We start from the raw sequence: 18,212 nt of genomic DNA on the forward strand, positions 1-18,212 counted from the left end.
TTGCCTATTTTATTTGCCGTGCTGAATTTGTTTGAGGCAAGGTGGGAGGGCAAAAACGTCTTATCAAAAATATGCTTGACGAAACCCCATACCGGAGGAAACAGAACACGTTCTTCCTTTTTATATAGTAGAGATAGAGATAGAGATAGAGATGGGCACCCAGCAGTGCCTCCGGATCTTAATCATTTTACAACATGGTGAAGTGTAACGCGGTATCCCTAAACGTGCTGTTGAGATAGTACTTTGCCTTCATGATTCGTGCACATAAACTGTCTAGATTTGCCTACAGTCTTCAGGCCTGACGTGTCAACAAATCTTGGTTAAAACACTGCATGCCTCTGAACACTATGCCCCCAAAGGCTTTCGGGTAGGTTATTTTAGCCCAAGCTAGCCTCCGGTCATGACCTCACCAGAAACTTCTAATCATCGGTGTATACAAACTGTGTCTCAACAACCAGTGTTCCATTTCCCAGTCAGTACATCTGTACATGAATGGTACAGGCCAAGCACACTTTTAAATCTAAATCAATATTTTTTTATTTGAAAAAACTGCATTATATTTCGAATCATATGGACAAACGCCATAGAAGCTTAACATAATAGAATTAAGCAAATCTCAGACAATTTTGGAGCCAAAATCCCCTGCAGATCTCCATGATACTTGATCCACATACATATCACAAAAGCAGGGGAAATTGACTTGTAAAAATAGCAATCTTAAGAAAAAAGAACTTGTGAAAGTTGCATTGTTTTAAGATCTGCTTCTAATGCTAATCATGGTTGAGCTTTATTTGTGACGCAAACATACATTGCACTCTTCCAAGAAGCTGGATAAAATAGTAATACCATAAAATTTAAAAGTCAGCGCATGTAAGTTTGCTGTGACTTTCAGTCAAAATGTAACACTGAGCTACAGTTTTCGTTCCGCCAAAATTTAAACTGTAAGGTTGCAACAAGGATTATTTGCTAAGCACGACTGGCAAACATATCATCGTCCCCATGAGGCAGATCTTGGGGGGTGAGCTCTGTCCACCACCCTAAGATTTCCATGTCGCCTATATATCATAGAAGAGAATTTAAGTATATTTATATGGACAATTGCACTGTTGGACCACCCTGGCATATAGAGCTGGACCCGCTTGGCAAAATATATGGTCACATCCATTGTGACCTTTAGTCTAAGCTATATTGCCGCATTACAGCAACATGCAACCATAACGTTCCGCATTACAGTGCTGGTGAAATCCTCATGCGAAACTGCAGTACGATCTTTGTGTTGACACCGTTCATCCATTGCTACATTCAGGCGATAATAGTCACAGCCTCATCCTTGTCGTCATCTTCAGAGTGATCACAGGAGTGTGACTCTGTCTCTGAATTTTGTTCATTGACTAGAGTGTTCTGAAACACATCAAACAGAAGAGCTCGCATTCGCTCCCGCAGCCCCGATGTTTCTTCAGGATTGAACCATTTGCGCCCAAACTAGAAAAAACAGCAAGAGCATGATAGTCAAGACTCCTGATTGTTACTGAAACAATAATGGAGCAAATTGATTTATACCTTGCAAAGTCGCTCTCTTGTCCATCTATCTGGTGCTTCTTGAATGAATTTCTCAATGTAGTAAAGCATAAAGATGCCACAGTCATACTCATTTCGCTGGCGCGGCACCTTGCAAGTGGACACGGTAGCTTTAGAAATTTGGCACAAAAAACATGATAAAGGAAGTGCTAATGTAAAGCCACAACCAGCCTCTTGACTTTTGAGAACTATCATCAGAACACTAAGGTTCTTACCTCGACTTTTTGCTTGCGTATATTTCTTGAAAGACGTCTCCATATCGTGTCTGAAAAGGGAATATCATAAGACTGATCCTCTTGTAGATAGCTCCATTCTTGTTTGAGGTAGCTGCAACAACAATTTTCATATTCATGGACACGACTAAATTAGATCAAAGGTAGGAATATTCAGAATGAAAAGTTCCCCTACAGGGACGGTACACAGCACCACCGAGCCCCCCAGTTTTGAATTGTAAATGTTTGGGATCAAGAGCAAATATTCGCGTAGTATCACAGAACATACCTCTCAATCACATCAAAAATCTTGTCACTGGAGTGCACTCCTAGAGAGTCCAAGTGAAACACTGTTGGCCCTGATTCTTTCTCTTTTGCGGGCATGCAGATAATAACCAAGCTCCAGTGCATCCTAATTTACAAGAACATGAGGTCAACACCATCTTATATAACTAGATACTCTAAAATGTATTCTGCCACCAAATATTGACCAAACTAATCATATATATGCTTCAAAGAGCGGATAAACACGGCTGATTTCATCATGTAGTGTTATCCAAAGATGAAAAAACTTACTCTCCATGTATAGGCAAAAGTACATATGGTGTCTTAAAAATATCTACACTTCTCCACCATTTCCTTAACTTGCAAAACTGTGAGTCGCAATTACCCTACGAAGAATGCAAGTCAATCAGCAGTTCTCAAAATTAGCTTTGAGGGTATAGAACAGATAATCCCAACATGCAAAATGTATTGAATGAATAGCAATTCTTAAAACAAAAGAGTAATGATGAATAGGCTATTTTCCAGAGAAAAAGATATGCACCCGCTTTTGGAACATATCATGTTGAAATAACCATGCATACTTCCAGTTTATGCATTAAACAAACAAAGACCGCCAAGGTTTTATACAATTTGCTAGAACTTAAAGTGGGAATATCCTTTTATACAATTAGGAAAACTGTCTCAAGGAGAAGAGCAGAGAACTAAAAAAAAATCTGTTAAGCGGCTCCATATTTTACTAATGTAGCAACAAGGTGATATAAACTAAAACGAAGGTTTGAAAGATTATGATTTAATGTGAATTGAATGACACAACCACACAAGGGTGTTGTTAACTACGCAATTTAAGAACGTATAGCAAGAAAGTCAGTAGTATGGGAACAATGAACCTTCCAAGTCAAGCCAACTCATCCACCAACTAGAGAGAGACGAGAGTCATTGTGACATGTTATTTAAAAAGACATGGGCGGTATGCTGTTATGACTGTGCTTATGTTTTGTGCATTGTGACATATTTCCCGTGTATCTTAGTCATATGATTAGCCTTCGAGCTATACTATGTTGATGTTTCATCATTCAAAGTATTTTTCTCTAAGTATATATGTTTGTATCATCATTAGCACTTTCGTAACTCTTTGATGGAAGTTCCACAAACATCATCACTATTACTGAGTGTATACATGTGCAAGTGTTTGTGGGAGGGCGAGAATATTAAGGAGGTGAGGCCACTACGGACCATGACGGAGTTGCGCATATATAAAAGAGTGATGACGGTGTAGTAACGGCAAGTCAAAATAGATGCCAATGTTTATCATGGCCTACATTGTCAAATACTGGATAGGCATTGCACTTAACACACATGTTTAAGAAAGAAAAAAAGAATGAGACAGTGTGCAAGCTTCACAAAAAAAATTACATGTATGTATAGTTGGTGCAGAAAAAATAGTATTGGTGCTCTCTCTAGATGACGGTAGAGGGGATTGGAGCCACCAGAGAATGAATAGATTAAGAGAAAGGGTTGACATAGTGAGAAAGAAACATAGGAGACGGAGAAATTATGTTGGTCCATAGCAACATATGTGTATCTTTTCTGCACACTTGGATTTTAAAACGCATTATGTTTACATGTATGACATGAACGATAAAGTCTTGGCTCTTGATAGGACTGCATGGAGATCAGCGATCCATGTGCCGGAATCTTAATTTACTCTTTTTTCCTTCTCCTTGTTTTGGTTTCCTTTTAATTCTTTTTTTCGAGAAAACGCAAAAGACTTTTGCGTTTCCTTTTATTTCTATTGGGTTTCATATCTAGCCTACCCCAACTTGCTTGGGAAAAAGGCTTTGATCCGTAACAACGAGGATCAAAGTAATGTTGTAAATTATTAGATATAACACAGAAGGATCAAGAACATACCGTCCCAGATAATGCCTTTTCAAGTTTGCTATAGAAATATGTACTGAAGATATACAAGTCGTCACAAGGCCGGGATTTTTTTAGGTACCTGACATGGTCATAGTCAGAATGGACAGAAAACATGTTAAAACTAGACAGTTGACGTTTATTCAGCTAACCCGTCCAAATGTGAGAAAAAAAATACAGTGCCGACATTTCCATCTTGAAGGGAACACAGCACGGTAAACATGAGATACGTTGAAAATTCACAAATCAGTTGACAGATACAATTCACATTTATTCCTTAATTATACAGATCAACTATGTCTTTCAAGCATTCATTAATTACTTTGCATTTTGCAGGTACTGATTATTCCCTGTAGTAGCTCAGTGATAAAGTGAGTAGAAGGAGACCTACTTTTCTATTTCAACATAGCATTTGGTAGCCTTAAAGTGGACATACACACCGAGACATATCAAATAAATGCAGTTCAGAGTTCAGCCATACACACCAAGACATTCTAACAGCTGCATGCGAGCACTTGAACGTTGAACTTACTAACAGAAGAAAGAGGAAGGTAATGTTCATAAGCCAAAAAAAAAAGAATAGAGTACTTACTGGATGTAGAAATTGATAACAGGTGATTTTAAATATTCTGTGGGTTTAAGACATTCTATGTCAGAATATGTCAGCCCAACACTTTCCGGATCAGTTCTGTAGACAGTAATAACATTAGTTTCGCAGGAGATTCTCTCTGTCAACACCTCCGTAACATTACATGATTCTCACCTTGATGGATAGTAGATCTCTGACTTTTTGTCCCTGCAGAAGTGCGAGTGATTAATGAAACATCTACGATTGGTCACTGATTTTACAATATACAGTGATGAAATACACATGACGGACACATTATGTCTTTGTGTTATCAAATTACCACTCATTAGCCATCTCAACATCAGCTATTTTAGCAGGTTCTGTATCTTCATCATCCAAGAGAACTACTTCCTGAAAAATGCAAGAGTGAATAAGTCTTATTGATGTCAAATGTTTGCAGCTAAGATCAATGACAATAATAAATAAAGTATTAAAGCATCAATGAAGATCTTCTCAGTGAATCAAATCCAAACACCATACATGATTGATGCCCAATTTTTGGCAGCGCTAGGTTTTCATTTTGTTTTATTATAAATAAAATAACTTCTGCGATTTAAGTTCAATAGAATTTTAATTAGGGAAACATAAATATGGATGAAATAATGAAAAATAAACTTTTGTACTTGTACTTGTAATGTTACCAAGGTAAGTATAATGCTAGATGCACAGAGAAATTTTAGCTTTGAAACAGATTTCAGTTTTACAAAGAGCGAAAGGGAAAAAAAACTACCATAGAACAATGTAAGAAAAAGGTGAAATAATTATCAGCCTATTCACCTTCTTTTCGTTTCTTTTATTTACCATCCCGAATTGGTAGGTCCGATTGTTAGAATTGCCCCTCCTGCACATCAGAATTATTTATCAGAAAAACATAATGACCGCATAGATGGTGCAAAGCGAAGGGAGGGCCAATTGCCTATAATGCCAAAAAATCGCAATTCTTGCAAAAAAAAATGTTAGCGAATCAATAGAGAATTGCTACACACAGATATACTGATGATATATAGGAAAGATGTAAGGTGATTTTTTTTATTTCAGATCAACTATATAGCAAGGGAATTAAACACTTCATGACTTGATTTCTTGCATACCCTGCTTAATTTGAAGCTCCACTAGTAATGTCCACAGCGGCGGATGGTGCCATGGGCTACGGCCAGTCGGCCACCACTTGACCACCATCAGTCCACCACGATCATAAGTTGGAGCTGCGGCTTGCTTCGGTTTGGGCTGGTTTAACTAGCAGGAGAAAGATCGAGAGCTATGCCATGGGAATTGGAGGAAAAAAAGGCCTAGAAAAGAAGATTTGGGGGGAACGGGCGAGCTGCAGCGGAGTGAGAGGAAAACAATAGTATACTGGCAGTGCGTACAGGACGGTGACTCGGTTAGTCGGTCGTAGTCCTGGCCAGATCAACTCACTGAACACCGAGGATCGACAGGGCGGCCAAACAGTGGTTGTTTGTGGATGGACTTGGGGTATAGGCAGTAGTAAAAATATTTTACACTTTGCGACACTCAGTATGGGTGCAGCGGAGAAGACTGGGCCGGAGCCCAGTATGGCCTCTGTGACGCTCCGCCTGTGACCACATGGGCACATACCAACACAAGACCAAGCCCACAGGAAGCGCAGGTGCAGCAATAGAGGGGGAGGAGGGGGGGGGGGGGGGGGACAGCAACCTGATTATATTTGGGTTTGCTACTTCCTTCACGAGGTTAGATCTATGTCCAACCTGTTAGGTCTGCATAATATATTTTCCCAGTCTATTCCCCTATTCTAACACCCATGCTATGGGAAGTTACCACTACAAGACCTGGCCTCCATCGAGCACAACTACCATCCATCCTTAGGATCCACGGTTCATACCACAAAAAGTGGTTTTAAAGACAGATATTAGTTGCACGAACTATTAAGATGGAACTATGTTCCTCCTGTAAATTGGAAAAGATAAGACAAGCTTATCCCAACAAGGAGATTCCATCAGGTTCATCCAAATAGCTGGCTATTGGGTCACATGAGTCGTATATGCAGATTATAAGCCCAATGGTTCACGAAAATATAGGACTGAAGATAATGTACTTAGCACGCCAATTGGTGCAATAACAAGAAGCATATAGTCTTTGAAGTCCCTAATGACAACGACAAAGATATAGGCGTCTATTTATAAGCCCAATGGTTCACGAAAATATAGCACTGAAGATAATGCACTTAGCACGCCAATTGGTACAATAACAAGAACCATATAGTCTTTGAAGTCCCTAATGACAATGACAAAGATATAGGCGTCTATAAAATCAGATCATAAAACATGACCATGAAACTGAATTTGATATGGTTGTTAGACATAGGAAGATAGTTAATAAGAAAAACAGTACTGCAAACACAGTTATTACTAGTTGTAAAGTGAGACGCCAGAGTTACAGGAGAGAAATGGTCAGCAAACTGTGACATGCACAATCAAAATGACAAAATGAGGCATAAATGGTGACAGCAAGGGCAGAGTGAAAAGTCCAGGATGTGTGTGCGAAACAGGCGAACTGCTACAGAAGAGATAGCATAGCTCATCTGGATGAACTTCATATCCATAGGGTTTCATATCCATAGGAATGGCTGGTTTTTACATTGGCTCGCCAAGCCTATCACAACCCTCCTCCTTTACCCGGGCTTGGGACCAGCTATTCCTAAAGGGCATTAGGCGGGGTTCTCATCTAGATAGAACTACCATAAGTAAAACATCAAATGAATTGGGTCAGCAAATAGGAGGGAATACCTCTTGGTAACAATCTCAATAGCGTCATCTTCCGTATGTCGTTTATTGGACATACCCTTTGGCCCAACGTTGCTATTTTTCTTTCGATCTTTGGTACAGATCTTCAAACCTAACCTCGTACCATCCATATCTGGAAGTCTATTATTAGTAGTATTTTGACAAACCGTACGACTTTTTGATTCATGATTCACTGGTCTTCTTGCTCTTTCCCCAAGTGTAAAATAGGCCATCTCATCAGAGAATGCAACTCCATCATCCTAAATATAACCAGGAAAGTTAGTCAAAATATTTGTAAATACTAATCAGGGAAATACTTTTGTACACCCACGCATGGGTGTGGGTGTTTCTATCACCGTTCATTTATTCCTCGAGATTCGTGCCCACCATGGAAGAGAGAAAGATTCATTTCTCTCTCCTCTTTTTATCCGAATCTTAAAGCACAATGAACGGTGACGGAAACACCCACACCCATGCGTGGGTGTACAAAATCCACTCTCAATCAGGAGTGAGGATACGTAAGTGCGCACCTTGCCATTCTTTGTACGTGGAGTGAAATGTGATTTCAGATGGTGTTTGCCACCGAAGTTGCTGCAATTGCGCTCATCACCACTTTCTGCAAAAGAAATGCATGGTACATTGGTGACTGGTAGAATATAAGCTACATCCTTCAGACAGTTGAAGGCAAGAAATAGGAATGGTGTTAGAGCAGCCAGCATGAAAACGCCTGGAAACCACCAAAAGACCTAGTTAATGAACCCTTATGCCTACAGATCAGATGCATTACAATGGAGAAAATATTTAAAAAGGGAGGGGGGTGTGCAGTTTATACTTTATACGATAAGAAAAAAAAAATCTGCTGAAAAATTGTGGTCCCATAGGAAGCTTGTTGACCTTGACTGTCTAGAGTCTGAAACATCTATATTCTCCAATGAAAAGGGAAACATACATATGTTGTCCATCCAAAACGATACATGATCTAAACAATGACTCCCAGGCAGTATGCAAGATAATGAGATCAAATGACCGCCACTATCCAGTATAAGAACTTCCTTTTTCCTACAAAAGTAGGGTTGAGCTATTTTTCTGCTCGAGGCTTGGACATATCTGGTAGGTGCTTGCTTTTTCTCTCATGCACCTTCAGTCATTCACCCTAGGGGTGTTCAAACCCAGCTTGGATACAAACCGTGAGAGCATGTGGTAGTTCAATTTTCTTCATTAGCTCCGATACCCTAGCAAAACTAATGCAAAAAAAAAATGACCTATGGGTTTCATGTTTCAAATCAAACCGAATGTGAAAACCCTGATTCACCCACTGGTTACTTCATTACCCCAGTTGGCAGCTTATGCCACGAGAACAACGGGTATTTGATTACCCTTTTGTATAATTATATAATTGCATAATTATCGGTATATGCAAGACATAATTATTCCTTTTTTCAGATGTTAACATTTATAAAGTTACAGATAATTATCATTTAGCTAATTATGTTACAGCAAATATCAACACATAAAAATCCTACTTTTCAGATGTCAAAATGTATCAAATTACAGATAGTTTAAAATTGATACGACCATTTATCTCAGTGTGAATCTAAATTCAACTTTGTGCAAAAGTTCCAAATCAAATTCACATTGAAGCTTCCACAAAATTTTGCATTTGAGATTTTAAGACCATAAGCCATTGAGCAATAATCAACTTTCAAAATAATTGACAGTATTTTGTAGTGGGACTGCATTCATGCATTATTCATGCAGAGGCTGTTATAATATTAGTTGGAAAGTAGAGAGGATAATTAGTTTCCTTATTAGTCGTGTTTACTTAATCACCCTCAAGCCATGCATCTGGCCTTTTTCGAAAGGGAAATTATTGCTATGGGTTTACGTAGCCATCAGATGGGTACAAGAAGAAAACAGCATATGCATCTGGCATTACTAACCACATGCATTGCATAAATAACAAGGTCATGCATAAAGCTTACTTGAGGCATTGGGATCATTCCCACTGGGTGTCTGCACCGGCTGTCTCCGAACCATCTCAACCTACAATTATTAATGAAAATCATTAACTCACTGCATGCTTGAAATATACTGAAAATTTGTTCAAGAGAAAATACGCTGTCATATAGGAATATATTAGAATGGCCCAATGATACAACTAGAACATAGCAAAAGTAAATTGTTCTGAAACATTATTTAGTTGTCAAGATTGTGAAGACAAAACATTTCATTCACCTGTCTATTACACCAAAAAGAAGCAATGCATTTGACACATTAAAGATACAAATCAAACATCATGGAAAGAAAAATATTTGGCATAAGCTGCTTATGTGCCAACTTCATTATTCAATTGCAGGTTTATGATCATGGCTTGGAACTTCCAGTACCTCATTGTCATGAACAAAATAAAATATATGCTTTCCAGAACTGAATACAAAAGGCAAGAGCATACATCTGCAGTTCATCAAGAGAACAAGGCTACTGTCAGTGGAGCACCAAGTAGTTAACCATGAACCTAGATATGACATCTTGTAAGTGGAGCGCCAAGTAGTTAACCATGAACAAGGCTACTGTCAGTGGAGCGCCAAGTAGTTAACCATGAACCTAGATATGACATCTTGTACCAAATTACCAATCCTAATGTCATTGATGAGCACTAACGAATATAAATGGATATGTTTGGCATCAAAATTACTTGCACCTGAATCCCTACCCGACATTCCAAATCAAACATCATGGAAAGAAAGATGTTTGCTGCTTATGTGGCAACTTCATTGCAAGTTCATAAACATAAAAAAATTATATGCTTTCCTTAACTAAATGTAAAAAAGGGAGATCATAAATCGGTACTTAATCAGGAGAACAAGGCCACTGACAGTGACAACGTGAGCCAGCTCACTGTTAAGGCTTGAGGCGGTGCAGCCTGCCCCGGGTCCAACCCATGCATTGAGCTGCACATGTGCGCTTTCAGTGGCGAACCGTGTGCCCTGTGATCCATGAAATAGGAGATATTGTAGATTCATCGGAGGGACCTCCGCTCCAGATCTAGCATGTTTTTAGGTCAGGACGCCTACTCGTGCATGAGTGGGTGTGGTGGCGTGAATGCGGTGTGTGTGAGTGTGCATCCTTATAAAACAAAGAAGGCTATTGACAGTGGAGCGCCAAGTAGTCATTTACGAGCCTGAACTTGACAACTTGTACCAAATCATCAATCCTGATGTTTATTCATGAGCACTGACAGACATAAATACATGACATGAAATTACTTGACTGAAGTTAAGTGACCTGAACGGCTACCCAACATTCCAAATCCACATCACCTAAGGCTAAACTACTAGCCAGTGGTTACAAATTCACTAGCGAAAACAAATTAAGCTTCATGTCGACAAAAAGAAAAACATGGTTGCCTGCTAAGATTCTCCTTTTGGTCGCCTGCAAAATGTTATCCTTCTCAGAAAAAAAAAATGTAAGATACACAGAGTGGCATAATGCTTAGCAATCATTCCAGATTATGATTAGGAGATCTAGATTAGGTTGTAACATGGAAGTCATACACTTCAAAACAAACAAAAAGCATATATATTCACCATTCAGTTCAATTTCTTATTTTTTATGGAACTACTATTCATTGTATTGTAATTTCGAAAGCTGAAAGCGACTAAATAGAATATTTATCACTTTTTAACCCAGGTGCAAACCCTAAACCCAGAAGGCAAAGCCAGAAACCTTTCTAAAAACAATGATAAAAAACAACAAACCCTTAACCCCCAACTTCCCCATCCAACTGTCGATAATCCTCGTATGCACGAATCCAGACTGGGGGAAAGCACGCAGTTCCGAAAACTCCCCCGAAAAACGATTGCGCAAAGAGAACACATTCTGCTCACCTTCCTCTGCCCGGCAGTGCGGCGGCGCTCAAGCTCCTTCTCCACCCGGCGGACGAGCTTCCGCGACTTCTCGCCGCGGTCGTTTGTATTACCATGGAGACTGCGCAAGCGCGCGATCTTCGCCCGGAGTTCCTGATCGGTGGATCCCTTGAACTCCTCCGCTCCCCCCTCACCGCCGTCGGAGGCGCCATCGTCGCCCGCCTGTATCTGCGCAGGCGGGCGCGGCGTCACGCGCGAAGAGGAGGAGGCGACGATCTCCAACTCCACCGGCGGGGAGTCGAGGGACATTAGTGCCCGGTCGATGGTTATCGGGCCGTGCGCCATGGTTAGTGCCGGCCGCCGCGGCGGCGGCCGGGTGAGGGCTTCTGCCGGTCGAAAGGGCGGAGGAGGGCTTTATGACCAAACGAGCCAGTGGGGGCAGAGGAAAGGGGAAAAATGAGATTTCGCAAAGTTAAAAAGAATTTCTGATTGATATATACACCGCCGCTTCAATTGCAATCCAATCCAATGCAGTAATAATGTGTCCAGCTGCCTGCCTGGCGCCTGCAATTCATGCACAAGATCTGCCCCTGTCCATGGTCCATGGAACGTGCCTTGCAGCAATAATAATATTTTGTGCTGTGTTGTTAAAAAAGAAATCCACCAATCTATTAATAATCATCAACGGTAGTACAAATAGTCCAAAAAGTAAAGAAAATTATAAATTGGTACTCGGACCACCTAGCACGACTACAGACACTAGCACGAGCCGAAGGCGCGCCGCTGTCCTCGCCCCTCCATCGTCGGAGTCAGCCAAGGTTTGTCGTAGTAGAGCTTGTTATAGTAGACAGACGGGAAGTCGTCGTGCTAAGGTCCCAAAGGACCAGCGCACCAGTGCAGCAACCATCGTCAATGATGACAACCGTAGATCGAAAGAGACTGACATGAAACCACACCAACAAACACGAAAACCGATCGGATCCCAGGAGATCCGATGGGCACACAACTCCACGCGCCCTCCATCGGCGCTAGATGCACCACCGGAGCGAGGATAGGGCGGGAAGAACCTTATTCTGACTTTAGAATGTAGCCGCCGCCTCACCATAAAAAAAGACTGAAAAGCAAACTAAATTAAGAACGGAAACTCCCCGCCGGCGAGGGACCGTGGTCCGCCACACCTCCAAGGCCCCAGGCCACCGAAGGTGGAGCGGACCGGCGGTATCGCCGGCGAGGTGGACGGAACCCTAGATGGGTTTTGTGGCCTTTTCCGCCGCCCCCTGTTGTCTTCGCACACGTACCGCTGATTGCTCCACCTTGAGTATGTTAAAAAAATGTTATTCAAATGTTATTTTTTAATAACATTTTTAACAACTTGCAGCAATAATAGAGTTTTGATTCTCAAAAAAAAGAAATAATAAAAATTTGTACAACTAGGTCGAGATGACCTCGAAAAATTGTCGAGGTCTAACTTCTCTCACAATACTAGGATTGCCAACTGGAGTAGAAAATAAACAAGGGTTTCTCTGTAAATTTTGTTCTCTGGAAACTGTTTTGGCGCGAAAAGGCGTCAACATCCTCCCGCTCTTACCCATTAAGCTAAGTCAGCATGGCACCTCGGTAGAAAAACTTACGACCGTGCTAAAACTTGCGACTTCGATGCTCAAGCTACTCGCATTATTACTATATTGAATTTTCCTCAAAATTAATTAATGGTTGAGTCTTGTTCTTTCAAAATTTCTGCAAATACTCCCTCCGTCCACAAATAAGTGTATATGCGGGTTTTTCAAGACAAATTATGAAGTGGAGTAAAAAAAATATTGCGAACATGCATCTTTCCTCTTTAATTCTTTGACCTCCAATAAGCTAAGTGTATGTATAAAACAAGAAGCATATATGCTTAATATTATTGGATTTGATTTCCGTGTGATGAGAGAGAAGCAATTAAAGTGTATTGGGAAGATAAGAGTATAATCTTTTGTGGACAAAGTTTAAGGTTAGATATCCACTTATTTGAGGACGGAGGGAGTAAGTCGTATGGTTTTTCATTCGTCATGGAGTGCCATTGATCATGGACATACATGACCACCGGTCAAACCGTTAAAAGAATGGCATGGTTTAACACACACATATAGTCCTCAAAACTAGGGTTGTCAAGTAGAAAAATAAACAATGGAATCTCCGTAAATTTTATCTTCCACAAACCAACCGTTTTGGCTGAAAAGAAGCTAACACCCTCTCATACTTACCTACTTACATGTTAAGCTGAGTCAGCACGCCAACTCGGCGGAAAAATTGTTGGGGGGATGACCCCCGGTATGCCAAAGGCATGCCAAACCGGATGGTCTATTCATCAAGATACCGGTTTAATATTTATACCGGAACTCAAAGATAGAAATTTGGCTAAGTAAGCTAAGTCGGTATCCCCAAGAGGGGTATACCGGAACCAGGAAGGAAAGATACCGGAGCGCCGGAAGGAAGAGCATGTCGGCTGGCTGGTCAAAGATTCCGTCAGGAGCTAAAAGACAAGGATGAGCTAAGCAAAGTAGCTTTAAACGAAGGCCTGAAGACAAAGAAGAGGATGACGGCCAAAGAAGCCGGAGGACGTCAGCCTCCCTGTTTAAAGAAGACCCCGGTGTCATCTATGATTAAAGTAGCTTTATAAAGTATCTTTGTAAAGTAGTTTGTCTAGTCAAAGATCCCATTAGGGTTTCTTGTCCTGTAAGCCACCCTCTCCCCTATATAAGGAGAGGGGGCAGCCTCTTTCATACGCGCGGAGCAATAGAGAAGATAGAGAGAGAACCTTGTAAGCTTGAACCTGTAACCTGTGGAGATCAATGAAAATGGTGATCTAGAGCGAGTTCTTCCTTGTGTCTTTCTTCTTCAACCTCTGGCTTTTGCCAAGTTCTTGAGGAAACCATCCGGAAGTTCGTCCCATCTAGTCACAAACCCTCCCCCGAATCCTCTAGCGTCCATTCGGCCCCAAGATAAGCCATCCTATGGCATCCGTTTGTTCCCCACGACGGCAGCTTGGCGCCCACCGTGGGGCATGAAGTGGCGCTTGCCGGAGTTCATATTCGGGCGGGCATCCTCGACATCAACGGCGAGCGCACGGTGTCCGCGCTCGTGCAACGCATCTACAACATGGACTTCATCAATGACAACGCAGCCGCTTCGCCAACGGCGGCAAGTTCCCGCGAACGGCCGCACCATCGAGTTCGGCAAGCATCCGCGTCTATTTCGGCACCGTTCCCGTGCGCCAGCGCCTCTCGCCGGTGCTGGTGGCGCCGGATCCGCCAAGATGGCTGTGTGCTGGCCGCGCTGCCGGCAGCGTGGAGGTCATGATGGCTGGTGCGGTCAACACCGGCAAGGGAGCTGTGGAGGAAGGAGATGAACGAGCGGCATCGACCCGCCCGGCAAAACCGCCGCTGGAGCGTGACGCCGGCGCCGCGGGAGCATCGTCAGCACCACCGGCAACACCTCTTCAAGCGGCGATGCACACGCTGGCCACGCCCATCGCACAGAACATCGACCCGGCAAAGGCTCAGGAGGAGCTGGAGGCCACGCGCAAGGCCCTGCTTACCGGTGGCGCCGACATCATCCGGGCGCAGCGCGAGCTGAACCTAAACCTACATGAGTACAACGCTGCCCATGGCTTTGCTTCAGTTAGTGCTCATGCTGCTAGGATACCGGAAAACCGGCTTAAGGCTCGCAACCTAGATCAGGATTTGCGCAAAGAAGTTCTTACCGGCAAAAGTGCATCTGTATCTGTAAGCATCGTAGAAAAGCCTAAGTATAGTAGCCCGGATAAAACTACAAAAGCCGCTAAAGCTGCAGTAGAACTATGTGAATCACTTTCCGGAGACGAGTTGGCAAAGCAGCAAGAGCGTGTGAAAGAGCTGCTGAAAACCATTGAGCAGCAAAATGCTGAGCAGCTAGCTAAGCTGAACGAGGCAGTGGCCTCAAAATCCGCGCGTTCAACAAAGAATGCCGGAAGCAAGTCCCAAGGACAGGCATCGTCTCCCCATCCGGACAAAAGAAGGGAAAGAGAAAAAACGCACGGCAGATGACTGTGTATGATCCAGTTCTTGCCGGAAAGCAAAAAGCCGGGCAACATGATGCCGGTAGAAAAAGCCAAGGGGCCGATCGGGGCTACGCCAAGGGAGGCTATGCCGGAAACAATCATGCCGGTAGATATGAAACCGGGCAAAATTATCGAGCCGCAAGAGTGGCATATGTGGATGAAGAAATGCCACCACCAGGGTACCGGCAGGCAAGAGCCGCGGAACCGGAAGGATATGACGAATCAGATTCCGAGGTGGAACGAACAAGAGTCCACCGGAACCCTTTGGGGGAACGCCTGGGGGAAAGATGTTTGCCAGACCGGGATGCGAGGCACAGGTTGGACAGGGTACATCTTTCCGCAATAGTCGAATGTGAGGGACCTCCTGGCCCAAGGTGTTTTGGCCCACGGATCATGAGAGAAGAACCACCGGTGCGCAATTTCCAGTTGCCCCGGGACACGAGAACGTATGATGGTACGACCAAGCCGGAGGACTGGCTGGCAGATTATGTCACAGCTGTTTACGTGGCTGGTGGTGGAGTAAACCGGCGTTGGGCGGTAAGAATCATACCGTCCTACCTCGTGGGCCCTGCAAGGATTTGGCTTAACAATTTGCCGGCAGGAAGCATTAACGGATGGTTGGATTTTGAGGAAGCATTTGTGAACAACTTCAGCAGTACTTACAAAAGGCCAAACCGGCCCCAGCAGCTCGCGCTGTGCCAACAGCGTACAGGAGAAACAGACCGGGATTATCTCACCCGGTGGAACTCAATGAGAAACACATGTGAAGGAGTGATTGAGGCACAAGCCATTGCTTGGTTCAGTCAAGGATGCCGGAGAGGATCACCTCTGTGGCAAAGGCTGCAGAGAAGCATGCCAACGACCTTGGCGGAAATGATACGTGTGGCAGATAGCTATGCATTGGGAGACCCAATGCAACCGGCAGTGCAAGCTGAGCCGGAGCAGTCAAATCCGCCTCAACTGCAATACCGGGATAACCGGAACAACAAAAGAAGGGAAGATTTCCCGGATCGAAGATACGCACCACAGCAAGTTGCTGCCGTGCAGGAAAATTATGACGCCAGCGGCAGTCAGAGACAGAAAACCGGATCGCAGCCATGGGCGGGTCCTAAGAAACAGTGGGTCGAGAAGAAACCCTAGGGCCAGAAAAAAAAATGGCAAGAGCCTGTGAAATACACCATGGAAGCCGCCATGGACCAACCCTGCCGGTGGCACACGCCGAACCCGGATCACCCGTCAAACCATCTGACGAAGGATTGTTCTTGGACCAAGTACTTGATGCAAAAGGGTGGAGTGAAAGATGCGCAAGGACAAGGGTGCGCCACAATGTTGTCGCCGCCGCAAGATATGTTGCGCCAACAACAACTGCCACCACCACCACCGCTTACCGGAGCAAATGCTCTACCGGTACAACCTCAGCCAAACAGGCAGCAATACCAGCAAGTTAACCGGGTGGAGGAGAATCGTGACCAACCACCTCCACCGGCACCATTAGGCCGGAATGTTTACGAAGACCCACACTTGTGCATGGTTGTCTTTGTCACCGAACCAACCGACAGGCAGAGCGTGCATCGCCGTTCCATGGAAGTGAATGCGGTGATGCCGGCAGTACCCAAGTACATGCTATGGTCAGATCAGGAAATAACCTGGTCGTTCAAGGATCACCCTAAAATCATGCCGAATCCGGGCGGATACGCTCTTGTCGTGGACCCAATCATGAAGGGGCCGGAAACTCGAGTAAAATTCAGCAAGGTGCTGATAGACAATGGTAGTAGCATAAACATCATGTACAAGCACACCATGCGTACGCTGGGCATAACGGAGAATATGCTACAGCCAACTCACACAACTTTCCATGGGATTGTTCCCGGTTTGTCTTGCGCCCCGATAGGAAAAGTTCGGGTGGATGTGTCGTTTGGAGGACGCGACAATTGTCGTGTTGAGAACATTGAGTTTGAGGTGGTGGACTTAGATAGTCCTTACCATGCACTCGCTGGGAAGACCGGCATTGGCGGCTTTCATGGCCTCAACCCATACGGCTTACCTCAAGATGAAGATGCCGGCACCTCGTGGACCCTTGACCGTGGTGGGAAACTATAAAGTCTCAATGGAAACCGCTTCCGCCGGATCAAACCTGGCAGAATCACTGGTGATAGCGGAAGAAAAGAAAAGAATGCAAACTGCTGTTGCGCTGACTCAGTCCTCAAAGTTGTGCTTAGCGGCAATGAGTGGAAACTTGGCCTCACCGGCATTCAAGCCGACAAACGAGACAAAGGACATTGTGCTGGATCCGGCTTACCCAGAGCGCACCGTTCGTATCGGTGCCGGCCTCAGTCAAGCATAGGAAAGCGCGCTCGTCAGCTTCCTCCGTGAGAATCGGAACATCTTTGCCCGGTCTATCGATGACTTGGTAGGAGTTCCGAGGGAGCTGGCTGAGCACTCTCTAAACGTCCGGAAAGATGCTAAGCCGGTGCGTCAACCTTTGCGCCGGTTCGCAGAAGATAGGAGGAAAATCATTGGAGAAGAAGTGACAAAGTTGTTGGTTGCCGGTTTCATCGTGGAAGTCACGCACACAGAGTGGCTGGCTAATCCGGTGATGGTCGAGAAGAAAAAAGATGAGAACCTGGAGGCACAAGCTCCAAAGGTGTGGCGCATGTGCATCGACTACACCAACCTCAACAAAGCTTGCCCAAGAGATCCTTTCCCTTTGCCCCGAATCGATCAAGTGATTGATTCTACCGCCGGGTGTGAGTTGTTGTCGTTCTCGGATGCGTATTCCGGCTTCCACCAAATCCCTCCGAAAAAAGAAGATCAAATAAAAACTGCGTTCATTACCCCGCACGGGGCTTATTGCTATGTTACAATGCCTTTTGGTTTGCGCAA

The 18,212-nt window shown here is 43.8% G+C and overlaps 1 protein-coding gene across 1 annotated transcript; it reads right to left on the minus strand.

Annotated features, from left to right (window-relative positions):
- Positions 1-828: 828 nt before the first annotated feature.
- LOC124666814 (ubiquitin-like-specific protease 1D) lies at positions 829-11,634 on the minus strand. Its single transcript, XM_047204142.1, has 14 exons — positions 11,270-11,634; positions 9,365-9,425; positions 7,913-7,998; positions 7,386-7,642; positions 5,398-5,461; positions 4,901-4,971; positions 4,756-4,788; positions 4,585-4,680; positions 3,987-4,074; positions 2,367-2,461; positions 2,080-2,202; positions 1,794-1,905; positions 1,561-1,668; positions 829-1,482 (listed from the first exon to the last, which is right to left on the minus strand). Exons 1-14 carry the CDS (start codon positions 11,591-11,593, stop codon positions 1,303-1,305), a joined length of 1,698 nt encoding a protein of 565 aa, XP_047060098.1. The 5' UTR covers positions 11,594-11,634; the 3' UTR covers positions 829-1,302.
- Positions 11,635-18,212: the final 6,578 nt, after the last annotated feature.

The sequence above is a fragment of the Lolium rigidum genome, chromosome 6 (assembly GCF_022539505.1).
Source record: "Lolium rigidum isolate FL_2022 chromosome 6, APGP_CSIRO_Lrig_0.1, whole genome shotgun sequence".
Taxonomy (NCBI): Eukaryota; Viridiplantae; Streptophyta; class Magnoliopsida; order Poales; family Poaceae; genus Lolium; species Lolium rigidum.